The 24,224-nt window shown below is 52.0% G+C and overlaps 1 protein-coding gene across 2 annotated transcripts in view; it reads left to right on the top strand.

Moving 5' to 3' along the window:
• Positions 1 to 406: 406 nt before the first annotated feature.
• The window catches only part of CAMK1D (calcium/calmodulin dependent protein kinase ID), a 441,976-nt gene continuing 418,158 nt past the window's right edge, over positions 407 to 24,224 (top strand). For both annotated transcript variants that reach the window (XM_047754537.1, XM_047754538.1), the window contains exon 1: positions 407 to 886. In XM_047754537.1, coding sequence (XP_047610493.1) covers positions 795 to 886 — 92 coding nt within the window. In that variant the 5' untranslated portion in view covers positions 407 to 794. The remainder of the gene's footprint in view (positions 887 to 24,224) is intronic.

Here is a 24,224-nt window from a genome sequence, read left to right as displayed (position 1 = left end):
CCGCCGCGTCCGAACGCAGCGCAGAGGCGCCCCCTCCCGCCGCCGGGGAGGAAAGCCCTCGCGCCCCCGAGACTTGACTTTGCAGAATTAATAAAGCAGCTCCGGGAGTGGGGGCGGGAGGGGCTGGGTCCTCCAGCACGCGCCCGGGCGCCGGCACCTGCCCGGGTTCCCCGCACCTGCCCTCTCCTGGGCTCCAGGGCGCGCGCGGCGGTGGGGAGCGTGGCCCGGCGACGACAGCGGTGCCCCCGCGCCGGGCGCACGGCGCTCCAGGGGAGCAGGACATCCCCGAAGGCGGCAGCGTGTCGGAGGCGGGGAGGCGGGAGGCGGTCTGGGCGCGCGGGGAGGGAGGGCGGGGAGCCCGCGGGAGGAGGAGGGGGGAGGGAGCGGGGCGGGCGGCGGGGTGGGAGGAGAAGGGAGGCAAGAAAGTAGCAGAAAGTGAGGCTGGCAGCCAGCGGCAAAGGAGCCGGGCGAGCGGCGGCGGCGGCAGGAAGTCTGTGCCCGAGACGCGCAGAAATAAGAGCCAGGGAGGGACCGCGGCGGCGGCGAGAGTGAAAGAGGAAACTGCAGAAGAGGAAGCTCTGCCGCAGCACAAAGTCTCCTCCGGCTCCCGCGCCGAGCATCCCCACGCCGCCAGCCCAGCCCTCCCGGACCGGCTCGCCGCCGCCCGCGCCCGCGTTGAGCCCGCGCCGCCGCCCCCCGCGCCCGGGCGCCCCCTCCTCGCGCGCACACCCCGGCCCCCAGCGCCCCCGGCCGCTCCGCCTCACCGCCCTCGGCGCACGCCGCCCTCATCTGCCATGGCTCGGGAGAACGGCGAGAGCAGCTCCTCCTGGAAAAAGCAAGCTGAAGACATCAAGAAAATCTTCGAGTTCAAGGAGACCCTGGGAACGTAAGTGGGGTCCGGGGAGAAGAGGGTGGAGGTGGCAGCGGCCGCGGGCGCAGAGGTGGCTCCCACTGCCACCGCCCCCGCCGCCGCCGCCACCGCGGCAGGAACGGGCGGGTTGCCGCGTCCTCATTGTCCGGTTCTCGGCTCTGCGGAGCCCCACGCGTGCCCGCCGCGTGGGTCTAAGCCCCGCGAGCCCGGGTGGGTGCCGCTCCTGGGCGGGGGCGGGGAGGCTCTGGGCTTTCGGGGACCGTCTCAGGCAGGCGACTTTCCACTTCCCCGATACTGCCGCCCTCTCGACTTCTCCCCACGCGTGACTGTAGGCTGAGCATGGTGGATATTTCTGTTTACCCGCTGCGTGCGTCTACTCACCGAGTGCATGGGCGCACCGTGTCGGCGAGAGACGTGCTCACAAGAAAATCGGGCTCTGGGCATTCCCATTTCTGTCCTCCCCTCATGCATTCTTAGAGAATTGACATCTGCACGTACTAGGTGTAGGCGAGACTTTGGATGGCCGCGCGATTAGGGAAGGGGGAAATTTCGCAGCCTTCAGGGTCACGTGTGGGCAGAGCCTCACTTGAGCGGCTGTCCTTTTCACCGGGGGCTCAGCGGCACACGCAAGAGAGGGTCTGCGGGGGTCGCCGTACTGGCGATTGCTCTCCTGGGCCGTCTGTCTTCTGAGGCTGGTGGCTGCGCCTCCAGAAAGCAGAAATCATCAGAAGTCGATGGCAGGAAGGCTCTAAGCCTGTGCTGCTCGGTTCAGCGGCTGTTCCCTTTCTGCCCAGGAGTTGGGTTTTGTTTGTTTTGTTGTGGAGCGCCTCGGCAGAGGTAGGGAGGCTGATAGTGAAAGAGACTCAGGCACTGCTGGAAGAGTCTGAACTTGGAGTTATTTTCTGCCCTCATGTGATCAGTATCTGCCAGCATATGTATTCACACACACACATATGTGCTATAGGAGCGGAGCATTTTGCAGGGGTTCATGGAGGTGTTGATGAGGCTGGGAAGAGCTAGAGGAGGTGTTTCCTAAGATAAATCCGTGTGCTCTTCCTCCCAGGCTTCCCTTCTCCCTCCTTTACCTGTCTCTGCGGTTGGTTTGCTTTCCCAGAACCGCATTTTCCAACCCAGATTGTTTTCGGCCTCATCCTCTGGGTCCGAGCAGCTATTTGATCGTTTTCCCTCCTCCCCTGCCGTGTTTGCTGTGGGTCCCCCAGAGCCCAGTTGTGAAGCTGGCCTCCCCGCCATGCTTCTGATCCTGGGGACGCACACTTGCCGAGGAGGAGAATAGATAGGGTCTCCTAGCTGTTGTGCTGGCTTCAGGGACAGCACCTGTGGGTGGAGATGTTCTAGCTTTGTTGGGAAGAAAGCAGAAAGGACGTAGCCTCTTTATAGAGAGGGGCTTGGGGCTGCTGCTTGGCATGGCCAGGTAAGGGGTGAGGTTAGTTCAGAACTTTAAAAAATTACCGTTGAGGTTTATTTGGGTTTGTGGTAATGATGCTCAGGTTGCTGAGAAAGAAGACGCAGGTCCTTGCTGGTTGTCCTGAGCCCAGTGCTGTGGTTGCCGTTGAGGGGAGTGGAGAGAGGGGAGCCCCCTCATGTCACACGATGCTTGCCTTGCCTGGTGCATCCCCACCAAGCCCCTGGCGCTGGTCCCTCTGCCGGCAGCCTCCAGGCAGATGGATGCTGCCTCCCCTGACTGCCTCCTGGTCCCCAGGAGAGCCCTGCAGCCTGTCCTCCGCAGTGGCTGGGCTGCTCAGCTCCGAGAGCTGTGGTTTCATTGAGTGGCTTCTACAGTGGCAGGCGCTGTTTGGGGAATGCCTGCGGGTGGCTCCACCTCTGGGCAGGATGAGGACTTGCCTTATAGCGCTGCAGGGACCCGAGAGCTCTTGCAAAACCATCTCTTGGACTCTGGCCGCATTCCCCGTGAACTTGGGGCGGGGTCTCTGTTAAGTTCTAAAGACTTCTCCTTCTGTCTTGGAAAGAATTCCTTGAAAAGAGGCCTCCCTTGGTGCTGACAGGGGTTCTAGAAGAGTGAAACACGAACAATAAAATGGTCAGAATGTCTCACTCCATAGCAGAATAATAACAGTAATTGTAGCGCCTTTATCAAATGAGTACACCGAGTACCGGTTATTATTCTCAATGCCTTACATGAATTCATTTTATTCTCGTGCTAACCTGATGAGTTAGGGGTTTACGCTTATCCCCACTTGACAGACGGGAAAACTGAGGCAACAGAGAACTTAAGTGACCTGCCAAACACCAGCTACTTAGTAAGTGGAGTCGAGATTTAAATCAAGCAGAACAATTTGTGTTGATGCGTGTGCAGTTGAGCCACTCTGTGCCTTATGTAACAGCGCTTATTAATAATAATTTGACTTTAGTATTTGGAAAGCTAATTTTAATATGAACGTAAAGGAAACATAATTACAGGGTAACCTGTTATGGAAACATGGACTAGGTCAAAGCTTTTGGGTTATCAACATATTTTGTCTCGTGGACTGTCCGGAAAGTGGTCTGAAGTTCAGGATGCCTCTTTCACCCTGGGCCAAGTCCAGCGACCTTGGCCCGAGTCTAAACAGAGAGGTCACCTCTGGTCCGTCAGTGTGGATATTGGGTTCGGGCTGTTCACTTGTTTGTAATGAAACCTGGTGTCGTGGCATCAGGAGTTCGGATTGGAATTCATTTCCAAGGCCCTCTGCAGGTCCAGTCATTCTTGTTTGTCATACCTTTACCATTTGCCTTTAAGATCCTAAGGCAGGAAAGCCCTGCCAGGAGCCAGCCGGTCAGCTTCCAGTGTTAAAATGCTTTTAAAACAAAGCGTTGTGAAGGCCCGAGGGGCACTCACTGGGCCAGACTTTGTCATCTGATAGGAAGCGCCCCGACCCAGGTACCTTTCGGTGCAGAGCAGAACATTTGTGGTTCAGGACCAGAGCGTCCAGCCCTTTGGACTGTGTGGTCAGCGGGACCTTGCCGCAGGGTGGGGGCCAAATGGGAGTGAAGGCTGGCCCGGAGGGGTGGGAAAAGCGCTTGAGGGGGCCAAGGACAGCACGGGGGAAGGACACACCGTGTGGTTTGGGCCTGGGTGACCTGATGCACCTCGGAGTCAGGCCTCAGGAGAAGCCTCTCAACTCGCAGCCTTTCCGCCTGGCTTCCTTCGAAAGGGAATCCCAGAACCTGACCTTACCTCTGACTAAGGTGGAAAGGCTTAATTGCTCTTTATTAATCAACAGCATGTTTTCAGGTCGCCAGATAGTTGTGAGGCCAAATCAGTGCTGTGTGACAGCAATCAGGAGTGGTAACCACTCTGCTGCCTGTTTGCTCAGGCTGTTGAGGCCATCTCTGCCGTAGGCATCGCTCAGCGCTCCTGAACCAAGAAATGGAAGGGGGGGCCATTGGGAGAAGCCTGCGGATGGGAAGAAAGCTTTGACGTGGAGTCCAGCAAGTACCCCAGACTCAGGGAAGTGGCTTCTGTCATTTCCAGGCCATGAAGGGCATCCTTGATGGTTGGTGCGATGCAGAGAGACCCCCTCGTGTTTGTCTCCCCTGGAGGAGAGGAAACAGCATCTCCTAGGACATAGATCCTCACCTCTGAGGGCTGCGAATGCAGGCGTTTCCTCCAGGCTGTGCGGAAGTCACTGCTGCTTGTGGGAGGCACCACGGAGGACTTGGGCCTGGGTTCAAGGTCCGGCTCAGCCCCCCCATGGGGCATGTGGCTTGTAGGCTGCTTGGCCATTTGTCCACATGCCCCTCTCCTGGTCTGAGCCCCTCATCTGCAAAATCAAGGCGTCAGGGAAGATGGGGTGAGGTTCGAGTGCCCCCACAACCCGAAGGTTTTGGGGCTTCGTGGGGGTAACGAAGGCATACATTCTCATTTTTCAGGAGCTTTCGAATGTAGCCAGGGCAGCTTCGTCCTATTTGGAGGGACATTTTTATGGCCGTGCTGGTAGCAACGTGACACAGCTCAGGACAGTTTTATCCCACTTAAGGTCAGTAGCCCAAGAGCTTGTCTTTTTCATTAAATGAGCGCCTGCTGGGTGCTGCTGTGGGAAGGGTATAAATAGAAATTTCTGTAGGGCCAACACTGCCTTTTCCCACTAGTATCAGACTTATACGCCTTGTTCTGAAATTGCTCATAAATACACCTGTTGAGGACACAGAGGATTGATTTATCTGAAAGCTCTGGTAGGAAACAGTCTCAGATGTTCTTTTTTTTGGGGGGGGAGGTTGCTTGACTGGCTGATTGAATAGTATTTATTCTGGGACAACTCAAAGTGTGAGAGTCTGGGGGACGCATTTAAAAGAATGTTACCGAGAGGGAAGCAGGTGGGAAGCCCCCAGAGCTCTCCCCGAGGGTATCCCGGCTGCAGAATTTGTCAGACTTTTGCACATCTCAGCCCCCCGCCCCTTTTGAGACATGATATAAATTCAGCCTCTTGTATGTTTAAAAATATCTATCGAACACCTGCTATATTCCAGGCACAGGGAGGGAGGGCTGGGGGGCGCGGGTACAGCACTGAACAAACAGACACAAATGCCCGCTTTCCTGGAGCTCACATTCTGGTGAGGAAGCCAGAAAAGAAAAACTGTGAATCGGGGAAAATGTAGAGTAGGCTGGGGAGCACGTTAGGGAGAGAGATGGGGGGGATTTTTTTCTGGAGGGGGCGGTGATGGCAGCTCCAAGCAGCGCAGCCAGGGAGGGCCTTGCCAAGGAGCTGCTGCGGGCATCAAGATCTGGAGGCTCCTGCTGTGTCGCACTGGCAGCTATGTCTAGGCACTGATGCTGGAGCATGAGAATGTGAGAAAAAAGAATGTCTACATGTATGTGTAACTGGGTCACCTTGCTGTGCAGTAGAAAATTGACAGAACACTGTAAACCAGCTATCATGGAAAAAAAAATCATTATATGTACCAAAAAAAAAAAAAAAAAATCTGGAGGGGCTGACGGCGGAACGTTCCAGTCGGAGGGAACAGCCAGGGCCAAGGGCCTGAGGCGGGCGCAGGCCTGGTGTGTTTAAGGCTCAGCTGCTTCCAGGAGGCCGGTGTGGCTAAAAGCAAGGGATCAGGGTGCGGAGATTGGGCGCTGAGGGGAGACAGGTGGGCTGGGGGGGGAGGTCAGAGTTCACGAGGGGCTTCGTGATGGTGGAGGCTCTGCTGTTGCTGTGAGAGGGATGGGGAACTGGGGGGCTCTGAGCAGACTCGGGCGTTTCCATCGTGGCTCTGGTGGCTGCATGGAGAACAGACACGTGGGTTCAGAGGCCATTGAAACCATCCGGGGGAGAGAAGGGGGGGCGTGGGACTGGGGGGCAGCTGTGGAGGTGGGGAGGGGTGGTCAGAGTCTGGACACAGGGAGGAGAGTCCGTAGGGACTGCTGGTGGATCGGGCATGGGGTGCGAGATGGTTCTCGAAGGATTTGGGGTTGGAGGGATTGGGTGGTGTGGGTCAGTGTTTCCAAGGATTTTTCTGAACACCTGCTCTGTGGGCTCCGCAGGGCCCTCCATGGTCTGGGAAATGCTTGCAAACAGTTCGGAGGCTAAGCTGGCATCCTTGGGGCCTGGGGGTTCTTCTCGTGAGAGATCTTGGATTTTTAAGGCTTGCTTCTCTCTTTCCAAGACCTTGTGTCTGGAATGGGCCCTGGCAGTGCCACCTCCCCTATCGCCATGGGAGGTCGTGAGAGGCTGGACATTTGAGCAGCTGGCAGTGAAGCACTTGCCTCGCTTTCTGTGAAAATGCCAGGTTTTGCCTCCAGAATTATCAACAGGAAGAGCACGCTGACATAGCCTGTAACTCTCTCACTGGATGTGGGAATTTAAAGCCCAAACGTTCCGTGAAAAATAATAAACATGGGAACTCTTGCTCCTTCTCTGACAGGATGTTTTGTGTTTGGAGAGGAAAAGCCGAAAGCTTTTCTGCGTTGCACAAAAGATAACAACCTCTCGTGGCCTTACGGATGCGTACAGCGGGACTGGGGACATGGTGCTTTTTTAGAGCTTGTTCCCAGAGGGCCTCACGAGGACTCTGTCTCCAGGAGAAATTTCTGGCTCAAACGTGGCCGCCGAGTGGACAGTAATTAGACGTGACAAGTAGATGCGTGGGTCCCCTTGGGAGGATTCGAGGGGTTAACTTGTTGAGTTTTTCTTTGGCTGGGTCTCCATAAATCCCTTTAATCTTTCCTTTCCTCGAACAAATCTCCTTAAATCCCCCTCAATCTCCCTCCTCCTCCTCTCCCTTCTGGGGAGAGGGAGGGAGGCAGTGGTCCAGCGGGCACCCACGCGGGTGGACCCTGGGGCCTCAAGCGGCCTCTGTTCCTCCCCAGATGTTGGAGGACACGTTTCTTCAATCAAAGAAGCAACAGCTCCTGGGTGCTCACCATGATGCCTGGGGCCCTAGTCAGCTGGTGCCAGTTTCTTTTTGACATGGGCCACCCTGGGCATTTGTGGCTAGAACCCAAGGCCACGTGGGCTCCGGGAGAGACGCCAGCAGGACCTTCCTTAGTTCATGTCGGGTCCGTCCCTTTGTCCCTCGGATGGCCTGAGGTGCAGGAGGTGGCCTTTTCCCTGGGCTGATTCTCTGTCATATCTCGCCTGACTGTTTAAGCATGCTGATTACACAGGGTGTAGGTTTTTCAGGTTCGAATCGGACCAAGGGTCACCCCCAGATGGATGCCACAGGCCAAGTTCATGCCAGGGCAGACCACGTTCGTGCTCTGTCTCCAGCCATCAGCTGTGGGGCTTGTGCTGTTTTCCCCAGTATTTTAGCAGGATTCAGGCACGGAGGGATTCTCTTAACACCAGGTCTTGAGGCTAAGGCTCTGGGCAGCTTCAGCATCGCCACTCAGCCGTGTCCATCTGGATGGGTTCCTTCCTCTTGCTGAGTTAAGACGGGGATGGAAGTTGCTGCCTCGTGGGACTCGGGCAAGGATTCAGTGACGTATCTGAGGTGCCTGGCACATTACTGGGGGTGGGGAAACTGTCGCTGCCATCGAGGTCTGGTTGCCTTCAGCAGCTGTGGTGGAAGATGTCTATCCGAGGACGGTCAGCGCCAGCGCTGCGAGGAAGAACGTGACAGTAGCTGTTGGAAATTGATTTTTGGAAGCTCTTGTGGCACATGGGCAGAACGGCGCATATTTGACCTCCGCCCAAAGTTGATGGAAGGAACCGCTGCCAAGATCTCAGTTAACCAAGGAAGAACATTTGCTCTGTGTTCCCCGCAGCGCAGCCCTGAGCTGCTGAGAATGGAGGCTCTGAGGCTCCCCGGACGAGGGTGCAAAACCCTGGGTTTGCTGCTTCCTGGCTATAAGGTTTTGATTACATGATGTCGCCAGGCTCAGCCGCCCGCCCTCATCTGTACAACAGGCGGAGAGCAGCACCCGATCTAAGGTGCAGTGAGGGTTCCATGAGGATGCGTGGAAACCACTCAGCACAGGGCGTGGCCAGGCATCGAAGTCCAGTAAATGCTCCTTCTCTCTCCTTAGCCCCCGGGAGCTGGCACCCTGCTCCTCAGAGGCCACCTGCACAGATTTGGAGGGTCCATGGCACCATCCAACCCTGGCTTCCCACGGGAGGCCGATTGGTTCACCTGGCACAGGCGGTGACCAAGTGACTGAGCCCCAGATGTCCTCCCCACCAGCTCTTGTGTTGCATGACCTAGTTTGCTGCAAACAGACTCATCCCTTTCCCTGGGTTATCTCATCAGCTTTGTGTGTCTGCACTGCTCCCTGAGCTGGTTTAGCGTTGTTGTTGTTTCCGTCTGTCTTTATCCCCAGCAGCTTGTGCAAGAACCTTTGTCACTGCAGCATCTCTGTGCAGCATCTCTGTGCAGCTGTGGCCCTTCTTGCAGCGTAATGCAGCTTCTCCTTTCTGGGAAGGGCTCCAGCCCTTTCTACTTGGTTTCTTATTGAAAGTAATGTTTGGCTCTGAGGACCGAAGTCACTTACTGATTTCAGTGTTACAAATAGGGAGCAGTTTTATAAGTTTAAAATCTCTAGGTTCTGAATTTATTTCATTAATTTAATGTAATTAAAATGATAGTTCATTTATAATGAGTTAATTTCTGTTGTGCAGCAAAGTGATTTAGTTGGACACATGTATACATTCTTTTTAAAATATTCTTTTCTGGAGTTCCCATCGTGGCTCATTGGTAACAAACCCGACTCGTATCCATGAGGACATGGGTTCGATCCCTGGCCTTGCTCAGTGGGTTAAGGATCCAACGTTACTGTGAGCTGTGGTGTAGGTCACAGATGCGGCTTGGATCTCGCGTTGCTGTGGCTGTGGTGTAGGCTGGCAGCTACAGCTCCGATTCGACCCCTAGCCTGGGAACCTCTGTATGCCCTGGGTGAGGCCCTAAAAAGACAAAAAGACAAAAAAAAAAAATTCCTTTCTATTGTGGTTTATCCCAGGAAATTTGATGTCGTTTCCCCCTGTCCTGTACGGTAGGACCTTACTGTCTGTCCTTTCTTTTTTTTTTTTTTTTTGTCTGTTGTTGTTGTTGTTGCTATTTCTTGGGCCGCTCCCGCGGCATATGGAGGTTCCCAGGCTAGGGGTCGAATCGGAGCTGCAGCCACCGGCCTACGCCAGAGCCACAGCAATGCAACACAGGATCCAAACCGCGTCTGCAACCTACATCACAGCTCACGGCAACGCCGGATCGTTAACCCACTGAGCGAGGGCAGGGACCGAACCCGCAACCTCATGGTTCCTAGTTGGATTCGTTAACCACTGCGCCACGACGGGAACCTGTCTGTCCTTTCTAAATGAAATAGTTTGCCTCTAGTAACCCCAAGCCCCCAGTCTGTCCCTCTCCCTCCCCCTCGGAAACCACAAGGCTTTTCTCCATGTCTGTGACGTGGTTTCTGTTTGTGGCTAAGTTCATTTGTGACATGTTTTAGATACCACATGTAGGTGATAGCATATTTGTCCTCATCCTGACTTACTTCTCGTAGTCTGAGAATCTCTAGCTGCATCCGTTTTGCTGCAAACGGCATTATTTCATTATTTTTTTTTTTTACAGCTGAGTAGTATTCTGTCTCGTATATATGTTCCAGGTACTGAATTTATTTTGATGTTAGAGTATTTCACACGTGAAAACATGTCTAGGTACCGATCCCATAAACAAGTGTAACCGTTTATTCAGAAATGTCCTTTTAGGCGTTCTCAAAGTGGCACAGAGGGTTGGAACCTGAGAATGCAGGTTTGATCCCTGGTCTTACTCATTGGATTAAGGATCTGGCATTGCCGTGAGCTGTGGTGTAGGTCGAAGATGCCGTGGCTGTGGTGTAGGCCGGCAGCCGTAGCTCTGATTCCAGAGTGCAACCTGGGAACGTCCATAGGCCACAGGTGTGGCTGTGAAAAGAAAAAAAGGTGGAAACACACACACACACAGTCACCTCGGATGAATTAAAATGTTATGAAAACAAAGCCAAAACCCCAAAAATACCCTTATCAGGGGATGTTGGTTGTGGGATGGGAGGTGATCTCAGAATTTTAATTTCCCAGGTCATGGGAGGTAGCTAGAACAGCTCGGGAGCTGGTGGCTGAATTGGGTGAAATCCTTCATCTTGTCCTCTCCATTTTAGCCACTTTCGATGGCTGGACCAAGTCTGGGGCGGAGGGCAGGGGTGTCACAGTTTGTTGGTGCCTCTGCTACGTGATGAGCAGGGGAAGAAGAGGCTTCCCCGCTGGACTGAGTCAGCATTGCTACCTGTTGAGAGGCCGGCCTGTCTGACTTTTATGACCACGGCTCCCAACACTGAAATTGCTTTTACACCAAATTGGATTTGGGGCTATAAATGGAATCCCAAAGGTATGGTATTCAATAAAGCCTGGGACAGTCCCCCGTTGTCAAGTGGCCCCCCTGCCCGCCCTGCATGCCCCCCCCACACCATCCCTCCCACCAAGGCCCGCAGTGTTGTGGGGAAACACAAAAACCAAAACTAACCCCCCAACCTTTGCAGCTCAGAAGACTTGTGAGTAGAAGGAGGAGCAGCTGTGCTGCCCGTCGGGTCTGGCGGGGGATGGGGGTGAACTCCCCTGGGCCCGCGCCCCTGCCCCAGTGCTCCTCCCGTTTCTTTAAGCTGATGAAAGTGGCTGCTTGAAATTTTCCTTAGAACATGAGAGGAGATAAATGTCTTGAAACGGGTGGAGAGGCCAGCCATCTGTGATGTAAGGTATCTTAAAGAAAGTACTTTTCCGGCCACCGGCAACTGATCAGAATCAGCATTTGGCTGGAAGCTGGGCGGGAAGGAGGTAATTGTGGTTTGAGAACTTTGGGGGAAGTGGGGAGCCTGAGATGAATTGCAGACTTCAGGTTGAAGGCCGGGTGAGGCAACGGGGGACAGGCATCCCAGGCCACGTGCCCTCGGCCTTTAAAATACCGGGTCCTAGACCTGCCAGGGCCCCGCAAGGGAAGGTGCTGTGATGGCGCCTCCCCCTCCTCCCCCGGCACAGCCCCAGCTCCCAGGACCAGGCTGGCACTGGCACACTGCAGTTCAGCGGCATCAGGCGCTCACGGCTTCTCTAGGCCTGAGTGGGGTTCTCACTACCATCAGATGTTTCATTTCTCTTCGAAACTACGCCTTGAATGACCACCTTAACCAAAAGCTAAATATGTGTAAAAGTTGGGAGCAGCCTGTTGTCTGGCCCTCAGGCACAGTGACGGTTGGGGTTCTTTCTGCGTGTGTTAGCACGGCCAGTGTAAGTGGATTTTTGTGGTCCTAGTCACGATTAAAAAAAAAAAAAAAAAAGCCCACCAAAAAAAGTTGATTTTTTTAGGGCCCTTTTGGCTCCCTGGACAACTGGGAAATAACAGGCCCTTACATTTGTGTGTGTGTGTGTGTGTGTTTCTTTTTTTTGGCTGCCCTGAGGCATATGGAGTTCCTGGGCCTGGGATCAGATCTGAGCCACAGTCTTGGCCCAAGCTGTGGCAACATCGGATCCTTAACCCACTGCACTGGTCCGGGATTGAACCTGGGTCCCATCGCTCCCAAGACACCGCCAGTCCAATTGGGCCACAGCGGAACTCCAGGGGTGTGTGTGTTTCAATTGTGGTAAGAAAAAGTAACTAACCTACGATTTGCCAGCTTAACCCTTTCTAAGTCTGTCACTCAGTGGTGCTCAGGACTTTCAGGTGGCGGGTCCAGCATTACCACCGTCCTCTTCCTGCAGCTTCATCCCTGTCCAACCCTCACTCCCCATGCCCCCCTCCCCCAGCTCTCCTGTCTCTATGAATTTGGCCACCCTAGCTGTCCCACATAAGCGGAATCAGAGTTTGTGTCATTTTGTGTCTCACTTATTTTATTTAGCATAACATTAAGGTTTATCCACATGGTAGCGTGTGTCAGAATTGCCTTCCTTCTTAAGGCGGAATACAGTTCTCGGTGTGCCATTGTCTACCCATTCATCTGGTTTTTTTGTTTGTTTGTTTTGCTTTTTAGGGCCGCATCTGTGGCATATGGAGGGTCCCAGGCCAGGGGTTGAATCGGAGCTGCAGCTGCCAGCCTATGCCACAGCCACAGCAACGCAGGATCTGAGCCATGTCTTCGACCTACACCACAGTTCATGGCAACGCTGGATCCTTAACCCACTGAGTGAGGCCAGGAATCGAACCCACAACCTCATGGTTTGGAGTCAGATTCGGTTCTGCTGCGCCACGACGGGAACTCCCTCCCACTCACCTGTTGCTGGGGCTGCTTCCACCTTTTGGATCTTGTGAAAAATGCTCTAGGAACATGGCTGGACACCTGCCTCTTCTGGTCCCTGCTTTCATTTCAGTTCTTTCAGTTCAGACCCAGAAGTGGAATTGCTGGCTCGTGTGGTAATTCTGTGCTTAATTTTTCGAGGTACTGGCCTGCAGTTTTCCATAGCTGCGTGGTGCTTTGCAGTTTGTAGAGTGTTTTTACGCCTATGATTGCCTCGAGAGTGGGCAGCGATCCTTCGGCCTCATTTTACAGATAAGAAAATGGAGGTTCAGAGAGATGCAGTGACTCAGAGGGAGAGGTTGCTAAGTGGCGGGCGGAGAGTGGAGAGGCCTCAGATTCTGCAGTCAGGGCTCTTTCTCCCGTTTCGTGCTGCTTACAGGCCAGCCGGTGGAGACAGTGGGCATAGAGAAGACTGATGGATTAAAAAGGTACCTCCCCTGGGAGTTCCCGTCGTGGCACAGTGGTTAACACATCTGACTAGGAACCATGAGGTTGTGGGTTCGATCCCTGGCCTCGCTCAGTGGGTTAAGAATCCTGCGTTGCCGTGAGCTGTGGTGTAGGTTGCAGATGTGGCTCGGATCCCATGTTGCTATGGCTGTGGTGTAGGCCGGTGGCTACAGCTCCGATTTGACCCCTAGCCTGGGAACCTCCATATGCCGTGGGAGCAGCCCTAGAAAAGGCAAAAAGACAAAAAAAAAAAAAAAGATACCTCCCCTAGGAGCTCCTGCTGTGGCTCAACGGAATCGGTGGCCTCTTGGGAGCGCTGGGAGGCAGGTTCGATTCCCTGGCACAGTGTGTTAAGGCTCTGGCATCGCCGCAGCTGCATCATAGGTCACAACTACAGCTCAGATCTGATCCCTGCCCCGGGAACTCCATATGCTGTGGCCCCAAAAGGAAAAAGAAAAAAAATATACCTCCCCCTTCTGTGATGTGGTTCGGGGACCATTGGAACCACGCATGTGCGGGTCAGCCAGCTCAGATTTGTAACCCTCTCGGATTTCCGGAGTGCCAGTGCTCCCACGTGGAACCACTTCACGTCCCCGGGGTTCAGCCATGAGTCCTTGAAGTTCTTGAGTTAGGAGTTGACTCAGCACATCTCTGTCGGAAGTTTGGAGCCTTTGCTGAGTCTGGATTGCCTTATTTGTTGAATGCGGAAAATGCCACCTGCTTACATGACAGTCCTCTCGTAAGTCCTGAGGGAGATGCGGTATGTGCAGTCCGGCTTTACACAGGGAGAAGGTATCATTATGTCCCAGAGATTACGGCTTTAAAGCACTCCTTTCTTGTGAGTGTGTGTGTCATGCATCCTCTTTGGCACCTAGCCATCACGTGCTGGGCAGGGTTCCGAGAAGCTGGGCCACAGTCAGCCTTGATCTGAAAGCATCAACCCCAAACTGAAAGGTTCAGAGGATAGCTTAGTTGGGCCTATTCAGGTGTATGTTGTCCCTCTCAGTGTTTGAGTGGTTGGTACCTTAAAGGAAAACTTTTGAAAAATTATAACAGCGACATGTCATCTTGGTGGAGAATTTGAAACATAGGGAAGAGCACACGGAAGACCATAAAAATCAACCACTGGCGGGCGAGTCCTGGTCATCAGTCCGTCTAGGGGGCGGGAGGTGTCAGGAGGGACCACGGAGGTTGGCCGCTGAGCCAGGCCTCTGGGGAGCGTGGGGCTCTGGTTATTCACCAGTTGGCACGAAGGTCTGATTGAACCACCGCACACGAGTTGAGTGCCGGCTCTGGGATGGGACGGTGGGCTTTGCTGAGTGCCCGGGGTGTCCGACTTTCTTCTGGTTTTGTGTTAGTGTGGTGCTGGTGGTGGTGCCGTTGTTGGGGCTGCTGTCATAGCAACCCTCTCCTGGTGCGTCTCATCGCCTCTAAACACCTACAGAGTCAGCAGGGGGACAGAACTGGGCGCCACGAGAGACCCCCACTCAGCAAACCTCCAGTGGGTTAATGTTGCCCGTGGGAAGAAGGAGGTAAAAAAATGCCCATATCTGAGTGTGGCTGGATGTGTCACCCTGGTTGGGGTAGGACATAGGAACCTAGAGTCTCATTCCCTTCATGGCATAAAATAAACAAATACTTTTTGCTGTGGACTACATTTTTTTTTTTTTTTTGACCGCACCCACGGCATATAGACATTCCTGGGCTAGGGAATCAAACTTGCACCACAGCAGTGACCTGGCAATGCTGGATCCTGAACCCACTAGGCCACAGCAGAACTCCCTGTTATCACCATTTGAGACATGAGGACCCCGAGGTCCAGAGGGGTGAAGTAACTCAGCCAGGGTCCCACAGAACTGGGTGGAAGAATTGGGGTGTGAACTTAGGTTAATGTCTGGGGCCAAAGTCAGGGCTCTTAATTCATTATACCAACTTCAGAGGTTGGCAAATTTTGTCCCTGAAAGTCTCTCTCTCTCTCTTTTTTTTTTTTGTCTTTTTTGTCTTTTTAAGGCTGCACCTGCGGCATATGGAGATACTCAGGCTAGGGGTCTAATTGGAGCTGTTGCTGCCGGCCACAGCCACACCAGATCTGAGCTGCATCTGCCACCTACACCACAGCTCACAGCAACACCGGATCCTTAATCCACTGAGCGAGGCCAGGGATCGAATCCGAATCCTCATGGTTCGTAGTCAGATTTGTTTTTGCTGCGCCACGATGGGAATTCCTGTCCCTTAAACTCTTAACAGAGAAGATTGGACATGTGCCCACATGCCCACGATGAGATAAACATGAGATATCTCATATCATAAACATAAATATGGTGAAAAGTGTTTTTAGGGTTTCCAAGAGAAGGGAAGGAATTTTTATCAGAAGTAATAGATGGGGATGAATTGTAAGAGCTGGTAACTGATTTAAAACAGTTTTTTCTTATAGTTGATTTACAACGTTCTGTCAGTTTCTGCTGTCCAGCAAAGTGACCCAGTTATACATATATACACGTTCTTTTTCTCCTATTATCTTCTATCAGGTTCTATCACAAAAGATGGGATGGAGTTCCCTGTGCTGTACCGCAGGACCTCATTGCTTATCTGACGACTTGTTTTCGTAGCACAGCTTCTCCAGTGGCCCATTTCCCAGATGGCAGCCGTGTATTCATTGAGCGAACGGTTGTTTAGTTCTCACTCACAGTTGATGCTGTGCCACCCGGAGATTTGGTGGCAAACGAGAGGTGTGGCTCCTCCCCCTGTGTCCTACAGAGACGCTGGACCTATTCCCGCCTCTGAGTCCTGCTCCTGTAAAGTCTGCTGTGTTCCTGGCTGTCCATCCGTCTCCAGGGTCTTCAGTTCTTACGACCCCTTAAGTCGGCTCTCTTCCATCGAGTTTCCCCAGACACCGTAAGAGGCAGCCCACTTCTCTGCCTCTGTGCTTTCAATCTGAGAATCATTCTCTTTGTGGGAGGGTCAGCCGCCTTGCAGGATTTTTTTCCTTCGTGAGAGGTGTCTCCAGCTGGTACCACTCAGCTGTCTGCCCGGGAGGGTCTCACCCACGCGGCTTCCCTCCCCGGTGTTTCCCACAATGCTTTGCACCCAGGCACGGATGGGCAGTTTGTTTGGTTCCGTTTTACAAACCCCGAGTCATGATACTGTGTCCGTGGTGTCCTAGGAGGCTGGCTTCTCTAAATGTTTTCATTCCCAATAAGCTCTTCCGAATGCTCTGCCCGTGTTTTCTAGCTCTGGATTTCATCCCCAGATCATCACCGCCTTCCCGCGTGTAGATTATTCACCTGGTGGATTAGCTGCGGTGGATTTTTAATCTGTGGGGCTTTGCTCGCTTCCTCCCTCTGGCAGGCTCTTTCTCTTGGCCGCGCCGTCTGGCCGTGGTCAGAGTAAGCAAGCTAGTTGTCCGGCTCCAGAAGAGTCTTCCTCAGTAGGGTAGCCCTGAGCTAAAGAGAGGTGGTATTTGACTGATCACATCCTTCTCTTAGTTGGGCGGCCAGAGTTGGCTGTATCCTGGGGTGTCCCATTAAATACCTCTGCTTTCTGTCATTTGCTTTCTTGGGGTGCCTCCCTCAGCCATGGCTTGACGCAGTCATGAGATGCTCATGGAAGCAACATGTAGTTGGCTTTTTTTCCATCTTGTCCTTTGCAGTCAGGCTTTTCCTGGTTTTCGGACAGTTTTCCAGCCAGGCCAGGGTGTCTCAACACCCAAGGGTGACCCCTTAGCTGTAGTTGTCAGCTGTGCTGTTTTTCTTCTGAAGAGGCGATGTCTGTGGCCCTGACGATGGGATGAGAAATTTCTGGGCAGTCGTCTTTCCTGGTGTTCTTTCCCTCAGACTTGGACACACTTTTTGTCTCAAAGTCCCAGATTCAGTGACTTCCAGGTAAAAGCTTTCCTTGCTCTTGGAACCTGGGCCAAACCTTCTGAGTAAAGAAACTTGCAGTTTGGTGTCGATGGGAAGGGGTGGAGGTGGCTTGAAAAAGCATAATAGGAGTTTCTATTGTGGCTCAGCGTGTTAAGAATCTGGCATAGCATCCGTGAGGACACAGGTTCGATCCCTCGCCTCGCTCAGTGAGTCAAGGATCTGGCGTTGCTGTGAGCTGTGGTGTAGGTTGCAGAAGTGGCTCAGATCTGGTGTGGCTGTGGCTGTGGTGTAGACTGGCAGCCGTACCTCCGATTCCACCCCTAACCTGGGAACTTGCATATGCTGTAGGTGAGGCCCTAAAAAGAAAAGAACAAGAGAAAGCATAATAATGGCTATGAATATTTGAATATCTGCCAGGCCTGGGGACCTTCACTGGACACTTGGCCACTAGAAGGTCACTTAATCTGTGAATAACCCTGTGAATTACATATTCTTTGATAGTTGAGGAGAACTGACTGGCCCCAGGGCACACGATCCATAAGTCACAAGATAGCAGTTTGAACCTAAGACCTGTCTGAAGAAGCTTCTAGAAGGCCGTGCCCAGCTCACAGCCATGCCCGCTGAGGTGAAGCAGGCTTCTCCAGGAGGTCCTGGGGACTCCGACAGAGCGGCTTGTGTGTTATGACCGTTGTCCCTGAGTCCCCAGAACGTCACCACCGCCACCCTCCTTCTCAGGCCCCTCACAGCCTTGCTCTGGGCCTGGAGCTGGGCGGTTGTGTTCAGTCTGCAGGTGAGGACGCGGCCGCTTGGAATTCGGGACCTGGCGCAGGCTTGTCTGGAACCTCAGCGTGGAGAGAGAGGGGTCTCATCACCATGTTACAGGCTGAGGATAGATTTTTACCACGTGGCTGTTTCCGTCCTGGCAAAATGAAGGAAATCATTTTGGATACGAGAGAAGCCTTCGATGTTTTATCAGACTCTTTGCAAAAAAGAAGAACAAAAAACAAAACCAGAGTTCAGCGTCCTGACAAATAAAATAGTGTGTTCTCTGGAACCTAAAACAACAACAACAACAACAACAACAAATACATCCTTCAGAGTGTAGGGATCCATCAGCAAAAGGTTATGGGAAATGCAAGCAAATAGCCAGAAATGCAGACTAAATCTGGTTTATTTGGAGTTCCCATCGTGGCTCAGCAGAGATGAATCTGAGTAGGAGCCATGAGGTTGCAGGTTCGATCCCTGACCTTGATCAGTGGGGTTAAGGATCCGGCATTGCCGTGAGCTGTGGTGTAGGTTGCAGATGCAGCTCAGATTCTGAGTTGCTGTGGCTGTGGTGTAGGCCAGTGGCTATAGCTCCAATTGGACCTCTAGCCCGGGAGCCTCCATGTGCCACAAGAGAGGCCCTAAAAAAAATCTGATTTGCTCAAATGGCTAAAATGTGTACGAATGACTTCCCTCCATGTCTCTCTTGTATGAGCTGCCATTGAGCTGGTTCTTAGTGGCAGTTGAGTGACAAGGGGACGGATGTATTTTTTTTTCTGTTTTGGCTGCCCCATGGCATGAGGAGTTTCTGGGCCAGGGATCAGGCCTGAGCTGCAGCTGTGGCAATGCTGGATCCTTAACCACTGTGCTGGGCTGGGGACTGAACCTGCATCTCAGTGCTCCTAAGACGCCACCTATCCTGTTAGGCCACAGCAGAAACTACCAGATACTTTTTTTTTTTTTTTTGGCTGCACCTGCAGCATGCAGAAGTTCCCAGGCTAGGGATGGAACCCTCACCATAGCAGTGACAACTCTGGGTCCTTAACCCATGAGGCCACCAGGGAACTCCAGAAATATTCCTGACTCCCAGTTCTGTGCTTTTTTTTTTCCCCTCCCTGAAGGCTTTTCTTTTTTATTTGTTGATGTTCTGCTTACACTAAAATAATTAGCTTTCTTATTACAGTGTATTATAAGTGTTTTTCAAACGTGCATTAGGTCAGCTTTACTTTATCTCAGGACTTGGTGATTAAAAAAAATCTCTATTCATTGTGCAAGAAAGGCCTCCTCATATATAATGTTGTCCACATTTTTAAAAAACCTTTTCATGAATTGGAAAACACCAGGAGCTAGCCAATAGGAATGGTAGAACTGCTGAACACCTGCTCTGTTAAGAAAGCCCCATACCAGCCCAGTATGCCACATTCCTCTTCACGGGGTATTTTGCAATCTGTTTCTCTAATGATTTATATGCAGGACGACCTTTTCCTGCTCTCACCGGCCACTTCTTAGCATCAGAAGCAGTTCACATGGGATCTCGTATTGTGTTCACCTGCAGAGGTGTTTGGAGCCCAACAGTTTAACCTTCCAGTTTGAGATTCTGTTTTTGCACGTGGTTAATTCTGGGGAAGGCATCTGACACTTGTACCTGACCTCACAGACCATTTTGTAGCTTTTGTGGCTTCATTCCTCTGGAGTCTGGCGTGTCCTACAGGGCCCTGGACCCCCATTCCTCCTGGGGCCAGCTTTCTGGGGGTCCAAGCTTCATAGTCACACAGGACCCCATGCTTCACTCAATGAGCTTTTCCTGCTGTCTTGAAATTCTTAATATTTTTTGAAAAAGGATTCCCCCCCGCCCCAACTATTTTCATTTTGTACTGGCTTCTACAAGTTCCCTAACTTGTCTGATCCCTCTGAATTAGAAGGCTTTCCACTCCTTTCAGCCTAATATCAAACATCCTTTACTGAGTGATTAAAATTTTCCTAGGGTTCGTGGTTAAAAAAATTTATCAGATACTGAAGTTCATTGGCTATTTGAGAAAGTCTTGTGTGGTGATGGATTGTGTGGAGAATACTCAGCAGGTATGCGCATGCATTTTTTAGTATTAAAAAAAATCTGGGAGTTCCCGTCGTGGCGCAGTGGTTAGCGACTCTAACTAGGAGCCATGAGGTTGCGGGTTCGATCCCTGCCCTTGCTCAGTGGGTTAACAATCTGGCATTGCCGTGAGCTGTGGTGTAGGTCACAGACGCGGCTCGGATCCCGCGTTGCTGTGGCTCTGGCGTAGGCTGATGGCTACAGCTCCGATTAGACCCCTAGCCTGGGAACCTCCATATGCTGCGGGACCGGCCCAAGAAATAGCAAAAAGACAAAAAAAAAAAAAATCTGGAGTTCCTGTTGTGGCATGGTGAGTTAAGAACCCGACATGTCTGTGAGATGTGGGTTCGATCCCTGGCCTTGCTCGGTGGGTTAAGGATCTGGCACTGCCGCAAGCTGCAGTGCAGGTTGCAGATGTGGCCCGGATCCTGTGTTGCCATGACTGGGGTGTAGGCCTCAGCTGCAGCTCTGATTCGACTTCTAGCCCGGGAACTTCTATATGCCACAGGTATGACCCTAAAAAGAAAAAAAGAAAAAAAAAAATCTCTGAGTCACTACCTTGATAAAACTTGTGGTGTTCCTAGGATGTGGTGGCCTGCTGGCTTCTTGGTACTATTATGGGTCTTAAAAATAGGTCCGTGTCTGTGGATGAGGATACAGCATTCTCAGGGCCTGAGCTCAGCCCTTCACCAGCCATATATGTGTGTATAGTGCTGAGCCAGTACTTATAATTCATAAAATGGGGATAATAATGGTTTGCATGGTTAGGCTTACTACAAGGTTTCGGTGAGATGACGCATGTAAAAAACTTCACAGGATGCCTGGTGTGTAGTAAATGCTCAATAAATGTTAGCTGATGTCACTTTATTTGGGGGCCAGTCTTGCCACTCGGATTCATGGCCAAATATGATGCCTCCAACTCCCAGTTTGAGATCATTCCAAAAAAAGGTGTCATGAAGTGGAGGGATCAGGGTAAATCCTTTAAGAAAACTTTTTTAAAAAAAGGGGTGTCATTTTTGAGAGGTCCTTCTCTGCATGAGAGGAGCAGGGATTCCTGCTTTCCTGGTAATTGATCAGGAAAAGTCACAGAGTAGCCAGAAATACTATTTGGGAGTAGGCGTGTCCTATTGAAAAGAGATAAGAGTGCAGCTCAGCACCTGTATACACACACACACACACACACACACACACACACACACACACAACCTTGTTATAGGCCTGATGGATATAAAATGAAATACTTAACAATCCCTTCTCTGCCCGAGGGAGGCATTGGCTCCTGTGGTTTTTCTCTGATGTACCTGCAGGGTCTTAGGGCTCTGGTTGCAAGGCATGACGGGAGACGGGGTTGTGACAATCAGTGAGTGTTTGGCCTAGATAACTGGAACAGGGGGTGGGATGGGAATGGGGTGAGGAGGAAGGAGGCCGCCCTGATTTCAGGCCAGGGAACCCTTTCTTTCTTGGGTCTGGATCCCACAGAGCACAGATTGTGATATTGCCCGGTAAACAGATACATGATTTCAAATACCCGCTGATGGTTCCTGCTGCTTCAGGGTTTCAGGACACTTAGCGCCTCTTTTATGTAATAATTATTCAGTTTGACAACAGAAAGATGACCGAAAGATCCTTCCTTTTATGAAGAGGATAAGATAATGGCCCTTCTGCTCTCATATAATTGCTGCTCTTATAACATGGACTGATTTTTATCATGGGGTTCCCAGGTGAACGTATTTTAAAAAAGCATTTCTCAATGAATTGAAGGCTCACATATTCAGTAATGGTATAATTGGCTAGTTGGTCGATTATCCATCTCTTTGGGGTTAAAGCGAATGGTTTGAGGTTCTGATGAAAGCAACTGTGTACTCTTTGTATGAAGTTGCCGGTGCATTTTATGAGTTTTTTCCATTGTGACCTAGTCGAAAGCCTCCCTTTTCCCGTTAGACTTAAATGAAAAGGGGATAGAAGGGAAAAGAACCGGCTGTGCCTGTAAAGACACAGTAAAGCAGGTCAGCTTTGTCTGCACGTGGCACACTAACAGCGGGCCAGGCGCCCCACTGCTGTCCCCTGGCCGGTGTGCACACAGCTTGACCTGGCCAAACGTGGTGAACACCCGAACCCTGCACAGAGCGCTCTCGGGCTGCGTGGCCTGTCCGCAGAGGTGGAATAGCATCAGGTCTCCTTGTGAGGCGTGTCAGGCCCCGGTGACCAGGCCCGGCCCAGGGTCGCATCCTGCGGCCCCCGCTGGCCCTGAGCGGACGCTGGGACAGCTCGGATTTTCAGGCTTCAGCATGTTGACTCTGGAGCGGGCCTTGCGAACATTTCGTTCCATCTTGTTCTTTGATCAGGTTGAGAAAACAGAGATCTGGGTCAGCTGGGGGCCTCCCCCCGGGCCAGGCAGCGAAAGGGGGCCGATTCAGTGCAAACTCCTCGAGCTTTCGTGTGTGGAGCCCTTGGCACGGTTGCATCGGGGTTCCAGATGCTAAACTTCTTAAGGGGACAGAAATGCATGTACAGTTTTCTGTGCAGTGAATAAAAATGACTTCAGTCTTCCTGCTGCTTGTCCTACTTCTGATTCTTTATCCAGGACTCAGGGAGGCCGGGGCCGGTAGTGGTGGGGGGCCCTGTCTCTGGCTGCTGCAAGAATTAAGTGAACTGACATAGATGATAAAGCCCTCAGCCAGTGTCCGCCTCCGAGTAAGTGCTCGGTCAGTGCCAGCTCTTACCGTCCAGAGTTGCGTGACATGGGTACACAGGGCACGGGGCGTGGGTGTTGCTTTCTGAGCTTTATGACCCATGTGGCCTTCAGCCTGGCCGTGGGCAGGAGGGAACGGCTTTTATTTCTGGAGACCGTGTGGAGGAGGAGCCGCTGGCTGCTAGCTTATTGTTGGATTTATTTCTCTTGTTGCCTGATGATGTGTACTTGATGAATGGTTTTCTGTGGCTGGCGTTGGTAATTATGAGCCAGCCCCCTGTGTGTCTGTGTGTGTGACTTAATTATTTTGTGTTGTCTTCTGGAAAGTCGTGGCTGAGCGAAGCCCAGCACCTGGACCACAGGAGGTGTTCTGGCTGTGATGGTGGAAGGGGTACAACTCAGGTGTCTGAGTTCTTTTTTTTTTTTTGGTCATTTTTGGCGGTCCATATAGAGCTCCCGGGCCAGGGATCAGATTGGAGCCACAGTCTCACCTAAGCTTGCAGCTGAGCCGGTGCCTGATCCCTAACCCACTGTGCCTGACTGGGGATTGAACCCATGTCCCAGTGGCTCCCAAGACACTGCCGAGTTGAGTTCTTACCTCTGCTGCTCGGTGGGTGGAGTCCGCTCGCTCGCCCCCCCCCCCTCTGCCCCTCCCCCCCCCAGCTCCCTCCCCCCCCCCGCGAAGCTTTAGGGGCTGGGAACTTTGTCAAGTGCCTACAGTTTTCACAGCTAGAAAAAGACACTGTCTGTAGACTCATTCTCAAGCTTTCAAAGAAAACAGAGCAAAGCTCTCCGAATTGATTAGAATCACAGCCTGAGTTTTCGGAGGCTGGTGGCGTGGCGTCTGGGAGAGCCGGAACCCTTCTGGGTGCTGGTCCATCCTCATTAGCTTGTTAATTGGACAGTCTGCGATGTGCCAATTAGCCCAGGTTGGGGCTGACATGGGAGAAAGGAGGGCTTTGGCTGTGCCACTGCTGATTAGTTTCGGGGTGTAGACGTGCCCTTCCAGGGACGTGGGGTACAAGCTAAGAGCGACGCTTTCATGCCTTGGCTCTTCCTCTGCTCCCCTGTTGAGGAAAACAGGCAAATAACAGTTGCCTGAGCTCCCATTTGGAAATGATTAATGAAATCATGTGTACAGTGTGTGCCAGACGGGTCACTCGCGGTAGTCAGCTCAGTATCTAGCACCTTCTATCTCTCTGGGCCTGTGTGCCGATAATGCATGGCTCATCCATATCTTGTGTATTTGTTCATTGATACCAGCTTCTGTACTACTCAGGACTAAGCCTGACACACCTTTTGGTCACTGACACAGGATCTTCTTAGGAATGAAATGGAAGATGTACCAGAATACAGAGATGAACAATATGAATATTGTTGAGAAGGATTTTTGGCGACAGAAGTTGGAAAACCAGAAATGATAATGGAACGGAACTATTTCGTTAAGAAATACCAACTACTGCTGCTGGTAATAAGGGCACCTGCTATGTTCCAGGCAGTTTATGAATAAAATGTTACAGCATCTTCATAGCCTCCTTGAAAGGAAGGAGTTTTTAATGCTTAAAGTTTTTTTGAACAGTTGGCACAGAGAGGGTAAATATCTTGCCCAAGGATGCACAGCGAAGGATGGAAAGATCACAGATTTGAGGCCAGGTCTTTTAAAGTCTAGATGTTTCCCCCTGTACCTTTATATACATGTCTCAGCTACCCAAGATGTTGCTCTCCTGTCATTTGTTTAGGGGTCAAACCGGATAATCCAGGTTTTAGGGTGTAGTTTTTAATCTGAAGTA

The sequence above is a fragment of the Phacochoerus africanus genome, chromosome 12 (genome assembly GCF_016906955.1).
Source record: "Phacochoerus africanus isolate WHEZ1 chromosome 12, ROS_Pafr_v1, whole genome shotgun sequence".
In the NCBI taxonomy this organism is placed as follows: domain Eukaryota; kingdom Metazoa; phylum Chordata; class Mammalia; order Artiodactyla; family Suidae; genus Phacochoerus; species Phacochoerus africanus.
This window is presented reverse-complemented; position numbering and strand designations above follow the sequence as displayed.